A 19474-nucleotide genomic window follows, 5' to 3' on the forward strand; every position below is an offset into this window, starting at 1 on the left:
TTGGCAATGAAGTCAGTTTAATTTGGAAATAGTTGCCGAATTGTCGGTTATTTCCCCTATATAAAAGATAAGTGGCGCACTGCTTGTTGGCGTTCTAACTTATTTCAGGTGTCTGAAAACAGAAACATAACTCAATGATTATCAGTGAGACTGCGGACAGACTATAGTTCATTTTGTCTACTTACCAGGTTGAATACAGAAGAGGGCACTTTTATCCTTTGTGTTGACTACTATTTTGTGATTAAGTGATCCAAGTTTGCTGAAATTGAAAACAAGTTATGTTTAAACACCGTGATTCAGTTGAAAGGCTTATTTTCAAAATATGGTATTCCTGATAGAGTGATTTCAGACAACGGCCCCCAATGCTCAACTACGACATATGCCAACTTCTCAATAAGCTATGTATTTGTTCAGAAGATCAGCAACCCTGAATTTGCACAAAGTAATCGAGAAGCAGAACGCAACATACAGACTCTCAAGATTCTACTTAAGAAGGCCAGAGATCCATACAGAGCAATGTTGTCCTATAGAAACACCGCTCTAGAAGTATAAGGAATGTCCCCAGCACACTTATGTTTTCAATAGAATGCTTGAAACTGATAAAAACCACAGCAAAACTACTCCTACACAACCACAAGATATCAAAGGAAATCAGCATGAGACTCAAAGCTAGAAAATTGCAAAAGAATATCAACTTCGAAAAACATGCCATGAACAAATCACTCATGGTTCTCAAACCAAACGAAAATATGCTCATGCGAAACAACACCAACTGAAGTGCGGCAACTGTGGAAGATTAACATTAAACACCGAAATACCCAATCCTTGAGAACAACACTGGATGGCAATTACGCAGAAACACATTTAACAAACCAAAGCAAAAATATCCAGCAAATGTTATTCAAAATTCCAAACCTTTAAGAGCATGATCGTTTATTGAAAGCGAGGAAGGTTCACTGAAAACCCGAAGAAAAAAAATTGTATTCAAAGCAAAAACTAAAATAGAAACATAATACATGAATGAATATAAATAAAAGAAATAACATTCGGTTGGAAATGTTGTTGCATGGACTGTGTTTGAGGAATCCCCACACAGCCACTGTACATAATTGGGTCGATCTCTAGAAGCGAGAAACTACCGAAGTCTTCATCAATTCTAAACATAAATCCCGTATGTCAAACTTAATGACAGCTAGAGAGACGGATAACAAATTAACACCTGATTTCACACTTTTGTTATTATATAAACAATTTGTTTAGAATATTTGAAATGTAAGCATATTAAGCTAATCTCTCAACATAATTCAGTGCATTGGTCTATTGGTTAATCTGATGCCGACGAAGCGTCGATGGTTGCCGGAATTCAGCGAGCGGTTGATTAAAACAAGACTGTCAACAAAATTGACGTTCAAGCTATATCAGCTTTATTGTACTGATGCACAATATAATTGTATTCGCCATGGATATACACGAAGAAATGAAATCGTGTTAAGATACAAGAAGCAACGATTTAAACAAAATAATTGCTTCTATATGAACATACATTATTCTACACCTGTCTAGCAGATTTTGCCTAGAACTGGAAGTAATGACAATTTAAAAAAGAAAAATAATATGCTATCATTGCACTTGATTAATAAATTAATAGCTTATCATAAAAGTGTTAAAATAAAATATTAAAAACAGCTTTTGCTTACTAAAAAAGGTACCCAAAACGAGTATTAATCATGACCATTGGGTTACTGGAATCAACTCTCTGCCATTGTACCAGAGGAACTCTTTTTATAACCAGATATTTAAAACCTATATATCATTGGCTGTTGAATCAAACGTGTTTGTATTTCTAACATATTAAGATTTTGGAAATTAAAAGTAAGTTATCTTACACATGAACAGAGAGTTAGAACTAAAAAGTGCGCAAAGATGCTTGTCAATCAATGTTCATTTGACTAAAAGAGTGATATATATTTTCTGTCCAGATAAGTCGGATTTGAGTACCGTGGTTTAAATCAACTTTATATATCAATCTATTATTACCTGTATTATATAAATAACGTTTTCATTCGTAAGAAGCACAAGCTTGACCTTTCGTGTACTTTGCAATCTACACGTTTTTTCATTCGTATATATATATATGTGTGTGTAGAAATTCGTCTTCATAAAAACTGATGAAGTAATAAACATTTTCGTTCTACACGTACACCTGGGCAAACATGTTGGTTTGCTTAATCTCTCCATTATTCCATTGCAAGTTAATAATATTAACTGACTTAGATCCGCCAAAGCGTTTCTACCACATTACTTTCATTTGTGCCATTTCGTGCTGGTTTATCGAAAATGTAAGTTTTTAATTAATTGTACAATAATTAGTTATCAAGCAGAAATTTGAAATACCAACGGGGTAAGCAGATACTTTCCTAGTTAATTGACAAAATGTCTTCGTTTGAGAGGATATAAATGCAGTATCACTTTCGATATAGTAAACAATTGCTTGAATATAATCATTGTTTTGTTGCATTTATCGATGATTTGATTAAGAAGATTGAAAAGAATATGTATTGTCTGGTGCATTTTTCCGTATTGATTGTAGGATATGCACAGGGGGATGTCGCTACATAATTCAGCAACATGGCTGCAAAATAAAGAGGAAATGATTCCAAAACCTTCAGTAATTCCATTGAGCCTCTTCTAAATGTCACACTGATCATTAACGTTATAGAATTATGACATTTAGAATTTTATGCTAAATCGTACGTGCAATTTGTGAAAATTCACTCGTCCACTTAACTACAATTTAAAAAAAACAATGATTCGATGAAGGACGTTCTACAAAGGTATGGGCGACTTTTCTACCAAGACATCCGAAGGAGGTAAACAAGGACTGGTTAAGCGTCAAAAAATTCGTAGCATTTTCTTTTAGTTTTGACAATGATGTAAAATCCCAACGAAAAATATTTTTGATTATTTAGCATAAAACATTACTAAAATGTAAAATTGGTGATTTTTATAACAAAATCAATAAGAAATGTCCGACTAAAATTGCTTTTATTAGTCCCCTACCGGTTTCACCGGAGGGGACTATAGCTTTCCTCTGCGTCCGTCAGTACGTCTGTCTGTCCGTCCGTCTGTATGTCCCACTTCAGTTTTCCACACTTTTTTTACGCGTTTAAGGAATAATATGAAACTTGCTGAACAGCTTCAAAATGTCAGATCAAGTTTACACTTTTGTGGCGTCTGGTAGACATATTTTCGAGAAAATTATTTTTTTTATTTTCCAATGTTTTAATGTTCGGGTTCGTTATGTGTTGAATAAACGAGAAAAGTATGTAGTCGGTAATAATATCGTGAATTACTTGTACCATTCTTTAATTATTTCTAACAAACAAATAAGTTCTGTAAAATAGTGTCAAGCATTGTGTTGTAAATTTAATCGACATGGGTTTTTTGTGTATTATTACAATCGGGTTCATTATCGGGTTGGTCTGTTTATTCGGGTTCAGAAGACGGTAAGAAATGATATTCTGCACACCAATGCATTGTGTTCACAAATTTCTACCAGCAAATACTTAATGGACTTGGCGAAATTACAGGAGATAAAATAAAGACAATTTCACCCATTTTTATGTCAGTTCCATATCAACGATGCAGTTTGAATTTCTTCTGTTCTTGTATCTCTGATTAAAGCATATTAACATCTCGTTTATAATAGTTTTGAAATAGATGTATGCTTCGAAGATTTCATAGAATAATACATACGGTAGGGGACGTGTATTGTTTATGAAATACTCTCAGAATGCTTGTCCTGTTAATATTATAAATGAATATATTTTGATCGTCGGAAAACTGATTATCATTCAGAAAAAAATGTTATGGCAGCGTGATGGAAATAGAGCCCGTCAATGTTTCTATCTTGGAAATGCTTAGGATTGACATATTTCAGTTACGGACAAAAAAACCAACAATAATCATGTTATAGTATATTTCGATAGCATTATTAGAAAATACGTAACCCAGATCAATTAATGTTTATATGTATATTGTTTGTTAGAATTGTTTGAACAAATATTAAAAAGACATAGCATAATATTTTAAACATGCAGTTTAACCGAACATCTAACTGTGGAAAATACATGAAAATACTAAAAGTGCAGGGGAGTTTTTTTTGAATTTCCTTTTCAATGTGTTTATTGCGAGTAAATTCAATGCCACAGCAAAATACCACAGCCAGAATGAAAGCAGATAATCTTAGCTATGCAGTTTCCGCGCGATTTGTTATCTAAATAGGTCGGAATTTTGAAAACCCACGTCATTATACGAAGAGCAAGGATTTAGAAAGGAGGATATTTTTGATGAATGTAAGTATCTTTCTATGCAGATTGACACATTGGGTAGTGTGTATATGTACAAATAAATGCTTGGCGTTAAACCATAATGTATCTGTATACTGCCTGTGACATTTACTTGGCAATACAGTACTAGCAAAATGCAAATCATATGTGGTAATTCCATTACCATTTTGTTTTCAACTTTCATAAACAATTGTTATATTTTACAATTAAAGAGCCGGGCATGGTCACGATTTTGGTAAAAAATTATTTTTCCGAAAGCTGCTTGGTCCGATTTTATATAAGGAATAAGGAATCACTCTTTGAGTATTATGAGGTGATAATTTCGGTCGGGCGTGATCAAATCCAATAAAGCCCGAAGATAGATTTAATCACACCCCGACCGAAATTATCACCTCATAATATTCAAAGAATGAATCCTTATTACTTATATTTATATAATTTTAAGCAATCGTACAATTAAGTATTTAAATATAAATAAGCAAACCCCGCTGGCGCCTCAATTTGGCGTCATTTGTATTATGAGTTATATAGTACAAAATCGATACGTAGTGTTATCACAGGCAAAGACACAGGAAAATGTAAATATATCAAATTTTGTGCACCTTTTTAAACAATTGTTATGCTAAGTTTATGTATAATAATAGACATTGCAGTAGTTTTCCCAGTAAATTTAGCCAAATTTCAATGTAAAAAACTATGTTTAAAATTTGCTAACAAATGTAGAATCCTCTCCCTCTTGGAACTCCCCTTCTTCTCTGGTAACCCTGTCTTGGGACATACCCTTGGTGCTTGATACAATGAATATGTTAATTCTTCACTGCCTCTTGGTCAGATAGCTGATTAAAATGAACTTGCATTGTGTCCAACTAATCATAAGAAACACAATGTTTTCATTGTCGCCTCTCTTGATTTGAATGACTAATGTTCGAATTACAACATGCATTGATCAACGTACAACTGGATAAAGTCGTTAATGATGCGGAAAAAGATGACCTAATATGTCTCGTAAATCTTGTTTAAGACCTTTTTAGAACATGATATTGTTATGATTATTAGGTGTTTAGTGTGTGTATGTTTTATTCATGTGTGTGACGTCAAAATGCGCGACAGGATTGGTAGTGTCGTCTGCGAGGAGAAAGAGACGCCAAGGCCTCAGATAGGAAAGACATGTAGTTTTAAGAATCCTCGGTAAATCGGCTATGCCTTGTGGAATCGAGCTGTGACTGTTGGACTGTCTTTTTACTTTTCGGGAACTGTGATCCGTCTGTAAACTGTACGTACCTTACCATAAAATTACACGGTCCTGTCAATTCCGTCGGCATTTAATCAGCTGAGTATATGTGAAACTTTATTATGATTGATCGATTCTGTATTCTTTTTATCGTTTGTTTATTTTGTTTTATATGTAATCTATTAAATATGTAAAATTTAATTGTTTTGACTGCTGTCTTTTGTAAATGTCGCTATATTTAGATTTGGGGAAAGTTGTTTTATGCTATTTTTAAGATTTTTACGTTCTTTGGACGTTACAGTATGGAACATCTGTTTTGCTTCAATCGCACTAACCTAACCACTGGTGATCGCTCTGTTTAGGAGGGCTTTTAGCCTAACCCCTGCGAGATGATCATGAACAATTCATGACTTTCCCTTGAATGATTCATGAATTATATTCATGAAATGTTCATGAACAGTTCATGAGGATCCCATGAACTTATTATTGGACATTTTAAGGTCATGAATTTTTGTTCATGAAAAAGTGTTGATGAATATTCATGAATATAATTTTTCATGAATAATTCATGAAGCTTCATCATTTGATGAATGTCCAATAATAAGTTCATCGGATCTTCATGAACTGTTCATGAATAAGTTTAATGAATCTTCATGAACTGTTCATGAATATCATTATGAATTTTATTCATGAATAATTCATAAATAAAATTCATGAACTATTCATGAAAATTCTTACCTTCTACATTTTGTATATAAAAAGGTAAAATCTCCTAAAAAATCAAATATAAACTACTTTATTATAATAAATTGAAGAATAATGAGACAATATTTTAAGTATCACATAATCTTTATGTACTGACTATCACTTTAAATAATCAGCAAGTTTAATAAAGTTGTTTTAAAAAACAACAGGTAATGATATCAATACTAACTCATTAGCTTTAAAGGAAGGTTACAATATTAGAATTGACATACCAATATGCAATGATTTGAAATATAAGCGACATTAGAATATGATTACTAGATGATAACTATCAATATGTTTTTTATGAAATCTTCCTTTGTTGCATCTTCCTTGCCTCTTCTCATGTTGATTTCACTTGTATTCCATATATTGCAATGTGCATTTACTGCATGGTAGGTAAAATGCTCTATCCTCTAAATGATTATTTTCTACAAACCCAGAGTGTCTTGGTGACAATACTTCTTGGTGGCAATTCTTTAGGCTTCACATATAGCCCCTTCGGTGGCAGAAGAGTTGTACCTCTGTACTGTACAAAAATAATATGACAAATAGCAGTATAATTATGACATGTCGTTGAAAACATTTGGAACATCAACTAATCATTCAATCATCTCATTTAATTCTTATTTCAAATATTTTTATCAAATGATAATGCTGAAATTGCACTAGAGCTTAGGAATGAGAGTGCCTACCCTAGAAAAAGTGATATCGCAGAAAAATAAAATAACTCAAGATGAAACAAGATGAAAAATTCAGGAGAAAACATAAATAGGCATTATGCCTGCTGTTCAATCCATTTCAATGTATCTATATACTCGAATAAAATACTTCTTGAATTTATTACGATGAAACTATAACTGTTTTCAAATTTGTAAATGATACTGGCCATTCTATTAGAAATTTTCAATTACTTGCAATAGCATTTATTTATCACTCACTGAAATTTATGTTCAATGATCACTATCTTTAGGGCTGTCCAATATTCTGGTTTCAATGCATAATTCTAGAGTAAAAAAAAAAATTGTATTAACTCAAATGACATCAGCATATAACTTTACCTTGTAATTGCACCGATTTAGGCATATCAAATGTGTAATTTATTATCAATTATGTAGTTTAAACTTATAAGTTAGTCAAAAAAGAATTTCACTACAAATTAAAAACCGCCATTTTGAAATGTTTGAAAAAATGAACAAAACTTAATCTTACGTTTTGACTCCCTCATAAAAGTTATTTCAATATACATGTATACATACTATATTACCTTTAATATCATTACTTTGATCTAAATCTGCTGCATTATCTTCTTGCATGTTCCATGCTTAATTAATCCATCGCTCATGTTGAAGATCCGTCTGCTTTCATTCAAAACGCGTAATCACTGGGCGGAAGTGACGTAATAGAATCAAAACAACTCGCTGACTGTGTATTCTGAGACTCTTTCATTTAGTTAAATAATTTTTTTAACATATGTTAATGATAATTAAAAAATATCTTTAAATGAAACTAATTATAAAATGCTTAAGTTTTCATTATTATAGTTTCAGAGATTGAAGAAAAGTACGATTTAATATCGTTCGGTTTACACAAGTTGTGTCTGTTAAACTTCAACCCCCTACGTTTTTGAACCCTCAAGGTTTTGGAACTTAAAAAATAATTTACACTCAATTCAATATTCTTTCATACTTTATTTCTATAATTTGCATTAATGTTTTAAAGTTATATTTTCATTATTGCTTATCATTAAGTTAATTGACAAATTGAAGTTCAGTGTGTTTTTGTAACGGAGGCGAATCGACATGACACCTCATAAACAATGGCGGACTCCTCGAAACTCGGAGTGTAGTAACGGTAGTTGTCTGAGTTTTAACAGCTTATCATATATGAATTGTTGGAAGTTCTCAACGGAATATTTACATAACGGATTTGTAACTTCTTAGAATGAATCGCTTTCAAATGTGTGCAACAGTAATGCCTTTTACAAAGAAACCGCAAAGGTTCTAAACTCGACGGGGTCCAAATTTCAACCGAATGTGCTCGGAACATTTTCTCTGTCGTTCTCCCAGGAACAGACGCACTTCGTCTTGTGTGTATTTATGCTTCTATGATAGACTGACAACCTACAACGTCTTTAATAAACTTGATATACTTCAAACAAGTCGGAAATCAACGTATACTAAATCTTTTTTTTTTATAAATATGCAACGTTTTAAATTATTTCACTTTTTCAGTTTCGTTTACAAGATTTTTAACAACATAAAACAGCCATAATGTATCATCTGCAAAAACTGATTATTCACTAATAAATTATGTCATTTTTAAAAAAAATATAAATTGAACAATGAAGAAATTAAGCGTCAAATTTAGGATCTAGTAATGACCATTTGATCATGATGTCTGAGACCTTCGCTGTTGTCAATGAATTTATATGTTTCTTAGAATTGAATAAATAAAGTAACTATAATATATCAGATCTTTCTTTTTCAAAATTAAAGATGCCACATTTATATCGGTGTTTGCATGAATATTCATGAATGTTCATGGAGACTGTGTTTTAATATTAATATTTTAAGATGTATAATTTTTTTTTAAAAAGATAGTGTTCTGAATACTAGAGTAAACTATGTTATTTATAAAAGTATTTCAAATTAATTATATGTTTCGTAAATTAGAACTTCATGAAAATTCATGAATGTTCAATACCTAGAACTATTTAATACCAAGTATTTCCTGTATTCTTATATATTCATAATTTGTTCATGAATTACATTTTAAGAATATATTCATGAATAAAAATCATGAACCACCTTTATGAACCAGTTATGAACCAGTCGTGAATACATCATGAAACTTCATGAACGGTTCATTAAAGTTCTTAAAATCATGAATTTCATCTCGCAGGGGAATACTTCAAGTTGCACAATCCTCTGTATTCTTTTGCTTGGCACTGTAGAATTTAGCTAGAGTGCCTTCGGTATATGATCCGAAGAATGATATTGTCTTCAAGGGGGGGGGTGTTCCAGACAGTTTTGATTGTCAATGCATGCAAAAACAGGTATCTACACTCAAGTTTTGCTTGTGTTAACACTTTTGTCGTGTCCTTGAACACAGATCATCAATACCAACACCGCTCCAATGAACACAGCTCGTCGTTATAAAATGTTGTTTTTGTTTCAAAATTATAGTAGCGGCGAGAGCGGTTTGCCTGTCTTTAAACTGAGCATGAGTTTAAATTAAAGTATATGTGTTTCCCATTAAAAACTAATCTGGTGAACTCTCTCTCTTTCTCTCTCTCATTATTAATTGACTTTCAAAATTTAGCTCAATAATACTTAGTCGAAATCCATCATTGCTTGAATGTTGTCACATCCTGTTAAATTCATTATGTTCATTGGACTGGATTCACATTTTATTAATACAAATCTACATCAATTCGTTTTTATTTAGAATTTGTTTTCGTAATAGAAAACACATTCACAAAAACTAAATACGACAATGCCGAATGGGTTTAGTTCTTTTCTTTTTCAAGCTTATCCAGTTATTAAACAAAATAAAATTTGAATGAATAATGCATTATCTACTTTAATCAGTTTAAGATATGTATTCCCTTTTTCAATTTTAATTATTTCTAGATCTGCTTGATACATGTTAAAGATGAAATGACTCTCAACTGCCTTTGTTATTTTGGGCGGGATATTGCTGCTTTGTTTGTATATACATGATTTTATTAGTTTGTGTATATCTAATGAACGTATATTGTTTGTTCAACTTGAGAAAAATCCCTGGAACTAACACAGAATATTAAAGATATATACACAACATGTGTGTCTTTTGCCAAGGTGCACGTCAGGGTTCCGAAAGTTGTTGAAATCTTAGTATGTACGTGTATACGATAAGTCTATTTAATTAACGTCTTATTTACATTTTTAATTCATTGTCAAATATTATTTACTTAACTTGAGTTTTAAAAATATTACGTCCAAAAATCAAAGATACATGTATGTAAGAGTAAAATCTACAGACAGACTAATTACAGTAATAGGGAGGGGGGGGGGGGGGTAATTATTAAATAGTTATAATAGGTAATAGAATATGTCACATGCCAGGCCCAGTATACATCATATGCAGTCCATGTATACATTATTTGGAATTGTCACATGCATTAAATACGATAGCGGTAATTGTTTATATTGTCTGTTAAAGAATTGATAGTTTAAAAATCATGTAAAAAATACATGTGTAAACATTTAAATATATATATAACTTAACTTGTTATTCTAGATACGTTGTAAATATATAATAATCAATATCATAAAACTAATTACGTGCGGGAACGTGACCGGAGAGCTAACCGGCTTTTCTACATCGTTTTTGTATTGGATACAGACGCCGATGTAGGTCTATTGCATGTCAAACCTCAGAAAAACCCTGGAACTAACACAAAATATACACGATATACACAATAGGTGTGTCTTATTCCAGACGCACGGCTATGTTTTTTTTAAATAAATACTTCGCATAAAGGTTAAATATATTTGTCAATTAAACACAATTGATTAAATTTTCATAAAGTTAATACATTTTGTTTGTAAACTAAGCAGAACATTAAATAAAGACTGATTTTTTTTTAAATAGCTTAAAGGTGGCTTAATGGTAGCTTAAAGAGGTTTGGACATTAAAGACCAATAAGTTGTCCTTCAAGGTCGCTTAAAGATAGTCTTTAAGCTGCCTTTAACCATCTTTAAGCCATCTTTACGCTTTCTTAAAGCCACCTTTAAGCAGCATATATAGCTTAAAGGTGGCTTTACAATCGTCGTAAAGCTACCTTTAATCTATTATTAAGGGGAACGTAAAGATGGTCATTCATCCTGAATCACCAACAAACTGCCTTTGGCGAAAGGGTGTGCTATGACCTTAAACCATGTCTCTAGGTCAAAGCTGAAGGTCTTAGCAGAAGTATATGAAAAATCCTTATCCGGAGCATATCTTCTCTCCCCTTGGTCCAATCTGGCTCAAACTTCACTCACTGAGTGCCTATGGTCAAAGGAGTTGCAGTGATTATAAATAAAGTTCGTAGGTTAAGAGTCAATGTCTTATTTGGTCAGACAAAAACTCTTTTTTTCAGAGCATAAATATACTCTCCACTTAGCCCTATTTGGCTCATACTTCACATAAACAGAGCTTTTGATTAAAGGCTGTGCAGTGACCTTGAACCAAGTTTCAAGGCCAAATGTGACGGTCATAGCAGAATTACAAGAAAAATCCTTGTAAGGTGTATATCTTTTCTCCCGTTGGTCCAATCTGGCTCATACCTCACTCACAGTGTGCCTACAATCAAGGGTGTGCAGTAACCTGGACTAATGTTTGTAGGTCAAGTGTCAAGGTCTTATTTGATCACGCAGAATTCTTTTCAGAGCATATACATAAATATACTCTCCACTTGGCCCTGATTGGCTCCTTCTTCACGTTAACAGAGCTTTTGGGTTAATGGTTTGCATTGACTTTATTATTTGAACAAAGTCAATGTGAAAGTCTTAGCAGATCTTTAGATCGTAGATTATTTCCAACTTGCCTAATCTTGCTCAAGTTGAACAAAAATACCTGCATGTCAGGGGTTACGAGATTGATTGAATTAAAAGTGTTATGCCAGCTGGAAAATTGTAAGTTACAGGTCAAGGTCAAAGCAAAATTCTCTTAAATGCTTTTCACCCTTTTGTTCATCATTTAAGCGGGCCCTTTGAGATAGTCATCATCTCAATGTTGTCTAGTTATTCTTCAATTCTTATTTACAGACGACATAGGCAACTTATATACCAATACTAGCAGTATTGCAGGAAAAGTTTGATATCCATTTTAGTAAAACTGTGTATCCGGAAAACACGCAGTACAATGGCCAATACATATGTTGTTATTGCTGCATCGGTTTTTTTCTGCATTGGATTAATTGGAAATTCTATCACCGTGTGTTTTGTTGCTGTATCCAAACGGCTGCACACTCCGACATACGTCCTGATTGGATGCCTAGCAGTGTCTGACGTACTCGCCTCTGTGACGCGATTTGCTCAAATATTTGTCAAATCTCTTTTCAAAGAATATTCACACGGATATATATATGGGATATTCACCTTTTTATTTCTTCACTCGGCATTTTTCCACATGGTGTTAGTATCATATGTACGTTTTGTTTTCATTACAAATCCTCTGCACAGTTTGATACTGACTTGTAAAAAAATTCTGTTGAAGTCTTTTGCCGTTTGGATAAGCTCTATTGTCGTTTCCATCGGATATGGAACAGTTATAGTGCTAATGCTCATGAACATAATATCTTTGAAAACAGCAGTTTTTGCTGATGTTGGATTTGCTTTGTATGTTAGTGGATTACCATTTATTATTGTAGTTGTTTTTAATGTTCAAAAGCTGTATTATCTGTATAACCAAACAGCTTTGGTTCGACGAACCAGAATAGCAAATTCGATGTCTGTGATGTTTTGGATTATCATTGTAATTTATCTCCTTAGCACAATATATCCTTTAATTTACGTAATTGAATTTGGATTGTTAAATAGTTCACTTCTTGATATAAACTTAGACTTAGTTCATGATATGTTTTCTTTTTCGTTGCTTGTCAATACTTGTTTGAATCCTTTGATATATTTCATGTTTTCACCCCCTGTTTTAAGAGTTCTATCCCGATTAAAAAATGTTGTAATTATGGCACAGATCGTCGCATAAGCAATCCTAGATCGTGTCCGCAAGTGAAATGGGTTGGTGAACTATTTTTTACCTTAACCATCTGATGTCACTTCTCTCTGGTTTTTGTGACTTACGTCATGAAAAAAAATCGTTTTCGTTCTAAAAAAGTCGGTGATAGTTTAAAGTTTAATAATGGTTCTGCTGATTCTAACGCCGAGAGTATGTAGCTCCATGTCTGCAAAAAAATCTAATGAAGGACATACACGCTACTTTTGTTTCTTGTTAAAAAGTTGCAATTAACAACGCACTTAAATTTGCGCTAATTTTTGACTGTTTAAGCTTATTTCAACATGTAAATTGCAACGTTTTAACTCGTATTGAGTTTTAACTCCAATACCGTACATCCATTATCTAGACTGCGAGCTACAGACCCGCAGCTAAACATTTTATAGACCTAACAATATTGCACAATATATTTTTTTTATCATTAATAATATATATAACAGTCATTTAAATGTTAGCTTGTAAAAGAAGAATAATGACGGAGTTTAATTGCTTTTTTTTAAAACCGCAATGTATTATTATGTGTCATTGTAAATAAAATTACATGTGTACATGTATAATGTTTTCTTTTTGTTATGTCAGTTACGTTTCAATTGTCATTTTTAAAGTATATAAAAGTCTTCTTTTGTATATTTAACTAAAATGCTTTTAACTTGAGTACTCTAATAAGGATACAGTTTATAAACGAAAATCTTTTTTTTTTCTTATTTCGATAATGGTCATCTTATTGTTGTTACGTGTATAACATTATATATCAGTGTTTGAAAAACCCCATTGCCATTTGGTTAATATAGAGATCACAGAAAGAGGAACATTTTTAAAACGAGGATATAAGTAACTTGTAAAATCGAATTTTGATTTCAGATAAAAGAAAATGAAATTCAACCTTTATAACGGGTTTTGAATCCGGATTCTTTAGATTCGCTTATCCATTACGCTATCCGTTCGCTTCTTTTAACTAGTTAGCGCTTGAAATTCTATAGACTGTCAATTGAATGAATATGATGTGATACAATACAATGCACACCCACATGGTTTAGATCTAACGTGTTTACCAATAAAAAGATATAATTGATTGGGTGCACAGTATATCGGTATACGTCTAATGACTGGTTGACATCGCATATTTTTTTAACACGAGAAATAAATGCTGCATGTTAACAATATGGCCGGATACCGGTGACTAAGAATTAAAGCTGCGAGGTCAAAGTATTGTCGCAACCAGCTTATTTAAGATGTTAGAAGGCGACCATGGCTTTTATGCTAATACCTTACTATTGCACTTTATCCTTTTACATTAAACAATATGTGGGGGGGGGGTCGATTGTTTGTTGTATGTTTGGGGAATATGCATGAACGGAAGATAAATAAAGGTAAATCATGTAGTAAGAAACAGGGTCACTAAATATAAACAAACTAGAGCTGAGCTTGTTGCAAGCAAGGAGGAGGTCTTCCGTTACAGCTTTAAGTCAGGATAGGATTGTTAATCAGTCTTAATAAAACCACCCCCTTCTGACAGATTAGAGAGGTATTCATAGGAGGTCATCTTCACACGACCTTAACTTCTCACCAATCAGGGCTTTCGACAATCATTTGGAACTCGTCGAAATTTGACAGACAAATTAATCCATGCCTGTTTTCTATGTAACCTCCAAATGCGGAGTATTGAAGAGTTACATCTTTCATAAAACAGATAAAGGCCTGTATGTTATAAGTTGGGATGTATTTAATTGGTATGCAAATGTAAAAGGTCATGTTAAGATGACCTCTTACCGATATCTATCAGACCCTGACGAGTGTAAACGGACGCTATAACAGACGAAGATATTAACATATTGTACGAAAATAAAATCCTTGGCAGCGAAACTCCTGACGCACTTTTGTACACTCTCTGGTTGTATAATGATCATTTATTTTGGTTTAAGAGAAGTGACAGAACATTACAATTTAGGATTGGTAGATTTCCAATTAAAAAAAAATCAGTTGACGGCACAGATATTCTCGAATATAAGGAAAGACAAACAAAAACAAGAACAGGAGAAAATATTGTGGACATTCGCCAAATCAAACCCAAAATGTTTTGACTGGGGTGCAAGAGATCCTATTGATCTTTACAAATATATGCAGCAAAAAAAACCTCTACGCTATTCGTCATATGACGACCCCTTCTAGCTATAAAAAAAACCCATCTCTTGAGATGACCCTCGTAGCGATATATGGTTTTTTAAATGAAAAGTTGAAGAAAAAATCTTGCTTCGTTTATGAAAGAGATGGCTACAAAAGCTAACTTTACAGGTCAAACGCTTACAAACTACAGCGCAAGAAAACACCTTGTTCAGAAAATCCGTAATTCAAATGTTCCACCAACTCACATTAAGCAAATTAGCAGACATAAAAATGTACAGTTGAATTAAAGTCAAAAAATGAATAAATTCTACAGCTAGTATTTATTAGAAATCAAAATCCTAGCACTATGAACACCTCTAATATACAATCGATCTGCAAAACATTTAATTCCTATCTTGAAAACTGTAGAAAAGGGTTGTCCATACAGTAGGGGTACCATATAGGCATCATTTTGCCAAAAAATAAATCAGTTCAACATCTATTTTTTGTTTTTAATCAAATTATCAAAAATTAAAATCATAGCAATATGAACATCTCTCAGCTATGTTAAGGAAGGTCTAAGAATTCTACCACGTGTGATTTAGAAAAATTTGCATAAGCCCCGCCCCTTATTCATGAGATTTTACGAGATATGGGTATTTCGGTAATTAACAAACATCTACCAAAATGAATATGATTAATTATTGGGTTTGAATGGTTCAAGAAAGGTGTACTGAAATAAAATCATAAACTATTCTTTATATCTCGCGAAATCATGAAATTCCTAAGTCGTCTGATGACGTGTCGAGGTTGACTACGTCACATCGGCGCTTGCAGCTGTGATCACGATAAACATGTGGACTTCAATGATATAGTATGTATTTATAACATGCACAGTGCCCATTTAGTGAATAACTCACCAGGCTGAGTTGTATTGATCGCAGTGTCGGCGTGAACGTCCGTCTGTAATCAGGGTATGTGTACAACTGTCGATTTCGCGCACCTGATCAGCTGATTGTTATTGAACCCCGAACCCGATGTAAATAAAGCACTACATTCCTCCCCATTTTATTTAAAAGGACTGGTATATAAAAAGTTATAAAAACATATTAATACAATCCAGCTTGCCAAATGACAAAAATTACATTCAGCTATGAACAATCAGACATTCCGACTGTATCGACAGCAATATATAAGTGTGCCATAGCAATGAGACGCATAAAAACAAAATGAATATACAGAACTATACAATGAATTGCTTTATCCTAAGCTTAAAATCCTCTATCAAATAATCATTTCCTATGTCAGAAAGATGAACACCATCATCTCTGAACAAATATGATTTTCTTGCAATAATTTTTGGATGATGTATGAAATGTTCTCTATCTAAGATTTTTTTAACTTCTGAATTAATAATTGTTCTTTCTTTCTCCCCTTCTGTCCATTTTAAGTTCCGCCAAACAAGCCTAGAAAGTATTTCTGAAAATAAAATATGACTCCAAGAAAATTCTTTCATAACAGCATTTAAATCCCTCTGAATTTGTGAAAATAACCTTTTTGAGCATGCAAATTTTATATCATTGGAACCAAGATGGATTATAATGAAATCTGGGTTTGGAAATTTTGATTTACAAAATTCAATGATATCTATTAAACTCTCCCACTTCATTCCTCTAACACCTTTCCAAAAAATCTCAAGAACATCTTTATCAAACTCTAAGTTTTTGACTCCTAATTCAGTTGCTCGCTTTTCACTCCAGTATACAAATGAAGAACCTAATATCCACACAACATATTTTTTGAACACCTTTGTAAGTAATTCAGCACTACTTGACAAATTAATTAAGATACTTAAAATTTTCCAATGTAATAGACAAGCTGCATTTGTAACAGGATATGGAACCAATGGTATTTTTTCACCAGAGAACTTGTGATTAAGAAATTTTTCTCAAACTACTGAATCTTCATCACTAAACACTGATCCCTGGCAACATTCAAAGCGCTCATCGTTGTTGATAAATTTGTACAAGTTTTCAAAGTTTTCCAATTTCAGAATCTGAATTATGCGCAACAAAAGACCAAACATGAAATCAACCCAAAAAATATCCAAATGTTGAGAAGTATAATTGTTGTTGTGATTTTTCTGATTGTGTAAATCCAAAAAATGTGTTTGTCCAAAATTAATATGACAAACCGAACAACATGTCGATGGTGAAGCATACCAAGGTAAATTATCTTTAATAATATGCCGTTTAACATGCGTAAATTTTGCCAAGCACACAGGACATGGTTTGCCTTTTTTACTTTTGGTGGCTCCTTGAATTTAAGGCGGTCTTGGTGGTTCGATGTCTGATCCAAATTCATAATCTGGTATGAATTCATCCTCCATCATGAACTACATAATATTATAAAATATAACATATAGTAAATATTGGTAATAAAACTTCATGATACACATTTTTTCTATAAAAAAACCCTATATGTTTATTAATACATAAACACACTATTGTAATTAGGAGACCCAAGAGAAATAGAAATATTAAGTCATAAAACCAATACACCTTGATATATATACACAAATGATAATCAAGTCGTTGATTATACTCTGTCCTAAAAATGAGGAATATTTTTAATTTATTCTATTTTTTTTTTTAAACACCAGTATGATTTAGATATCTAAATCATAATCTTTCAAATATTCTGGCTTTCTTCTAACCCTTTTATTTAACGTTGAAGGACCTGAATTGTTGTTACCAGTTGATGGACTAAATGTAACTCCGAGATCTAAACTAGACAATGACACCAGACTATCCGACGTCATTGACTGCGGAGCCACAGATAATTCAACATTTTCTGGTAATCTGAATATTGTATCAAGATTTAACTCGTCAAATTCTGAATTACATGTATCTTTACTGTATTAATCTTTAAGAATCTGATTTCTTAATCTTGATAGCCACAAAGGGTTATTTCTGTCCTGACACAATTTAATTCTGTCGTGGTGTATCACTTCTTCTTTCTTTTGATCTTGAATTTTGTATAATACTGGAGATTTTATCTCTGTTATTACATAGGGACCTTTCCATGGAGATTTTAACTTTGGACTTCTACCTACAATTGTAGCAGGATTTGTCTTGTATACAATATCTCCTATCTCATAGGTCTTTTGAACTGATTTTAAATCATAGTCTCTCTTTTGTCTACATTGAGAAGTTCTAAGATTTTCTCTAGCTTCCCTGTGAATAGATTCTAAGTTTGATTTAATATCCTTCACATATGTGTTTAAATCTTTATCTTCCTCATGATCTACAGTACCTAAGAAGATATCTAATGGCTGAATAACATCCCTACCAAACATCATTTCATTAGGTGTAAACCCTGTTTGTCTATTCTTGGAAGCCCTTAATGCACCCGCTAATTGTTGCAAATACTCATCCCATGTATCCTGTTTATTTTTAATGTAACACCTTAAAGCTTGTAGAAGAGTTCTGTTGCATCTTTCTACCTGTCCATTGGATGCAGGATGATATGGTGTTGTTCTTGTTTTAGCAATTTGTAGAAGTTAACATATTTGACGCATAATAGTACCGTCCATATTTTTTCCCTGGTCAGTATGTAACTCTAATGGGCATCCTAATCTACAGATAATATTATCTACAAAGCTCTTGGCAATAATCTCTGCCTTTTGATTAGGTAAAGGAAAGCATTCAATCCATTTTGTGAACTGATCTATAATCATCAAAATGTATTTATTTCCATTCTTTGTTTCAGGTAAAGGTCCTAAAATGTCCATATGCATTCTTTCTAATGGGACACCAGAATGATATTGTCCCAATTGTGACTTAGCTTTGACATTAGGTTTTTTGTTTTTGTTACATACTTCACATGATCTTACATATTCTTTGCAATCTGAACGCATGTGATACCATATTGCATATTTTCTCAATTTTTCAAATGTGTTTGTTTGACCTAAATGTCCTGAGAGTGGAATGTCATGACAGAGTTCCAAAACTTCTTGTTGTAAACACTGTGGGACAACATAAATTACTTTTGGTGTTATAGGATCCTCCCATAGATAGTATAGAATGCCATTACTCATTTGTAATTGGGATTTGCACAACCAAAAATGTCTAACAGTCTTACTAGATAATTGAAGTTCTTGACTTGATGGTTCATAGTTATTTTTTAACCATGATACTATTTGTTTAATGTCTGGATCTTGTTCTTGAGCAAGTTTGAGTTTATGTTTATCCCCTAGTACACTTGTAGACTCACTGGACTGGTC

The 19474-nt window shown here is 32.7% G+C and overlaps 1 protein-coding gene and 1 pseudogene across 1 annotated transcript; one reads left to right on the plus strand and one right to left on the minus strand.

The window, feature by feature from the left end:
* The first annotated feature begins 4273 nt into the window (after positions 1-4273).
* Positions 4274-13582, plus strand: LOC128170628 (olfactory receptor 52B6-like). The gene is made up of 2 exons (XM_052836404.1): positions 4274-4355; positions 12120-13582. The coding sequence occupies exon 2, from the start codon at positions 12217-12219 to the stop codon at positions 13057-13059; it is 843 nt and encodes a 280-aa protein (XP_052692364.1). The 5' UTR covers positions 4274-4355; positions 12120-12216; the 3' UTR covers positions 13060-13582.
* A 2850-nt stretch (positions 13583-16432) lies between these two features.
* Positions 16433-17581, minus strand: LOC128170619 (uncharacterized; annotated as a pseudogene).
* Between the last annotated feature and the right edge of the window lie 1893 nt (positions 17582-19474).

The sequence above is a fragment of the Crassostrea angulata genome, chromosome 2 (assembly GCF_025612915.1).
Source record: "Crassostrea angulata isolate pt1a10 chromosome 2, ASM2561291v2, whole genome shotgun sequence".
NCBI lineage: Eukaryota > Metazoa > Mollusca > Bivalvia > Ostreida > Ostreidae > Magallana > Magallana angulata.

Coding starts and splice junctions, on each gene's coding strand:
- LOC128170628 (XM_052836404.1), top strand. CDS start 12,217: ATGGCCAATACATATGTTGTTATTGCTGCATCGGTTTTTTTCTGCATT.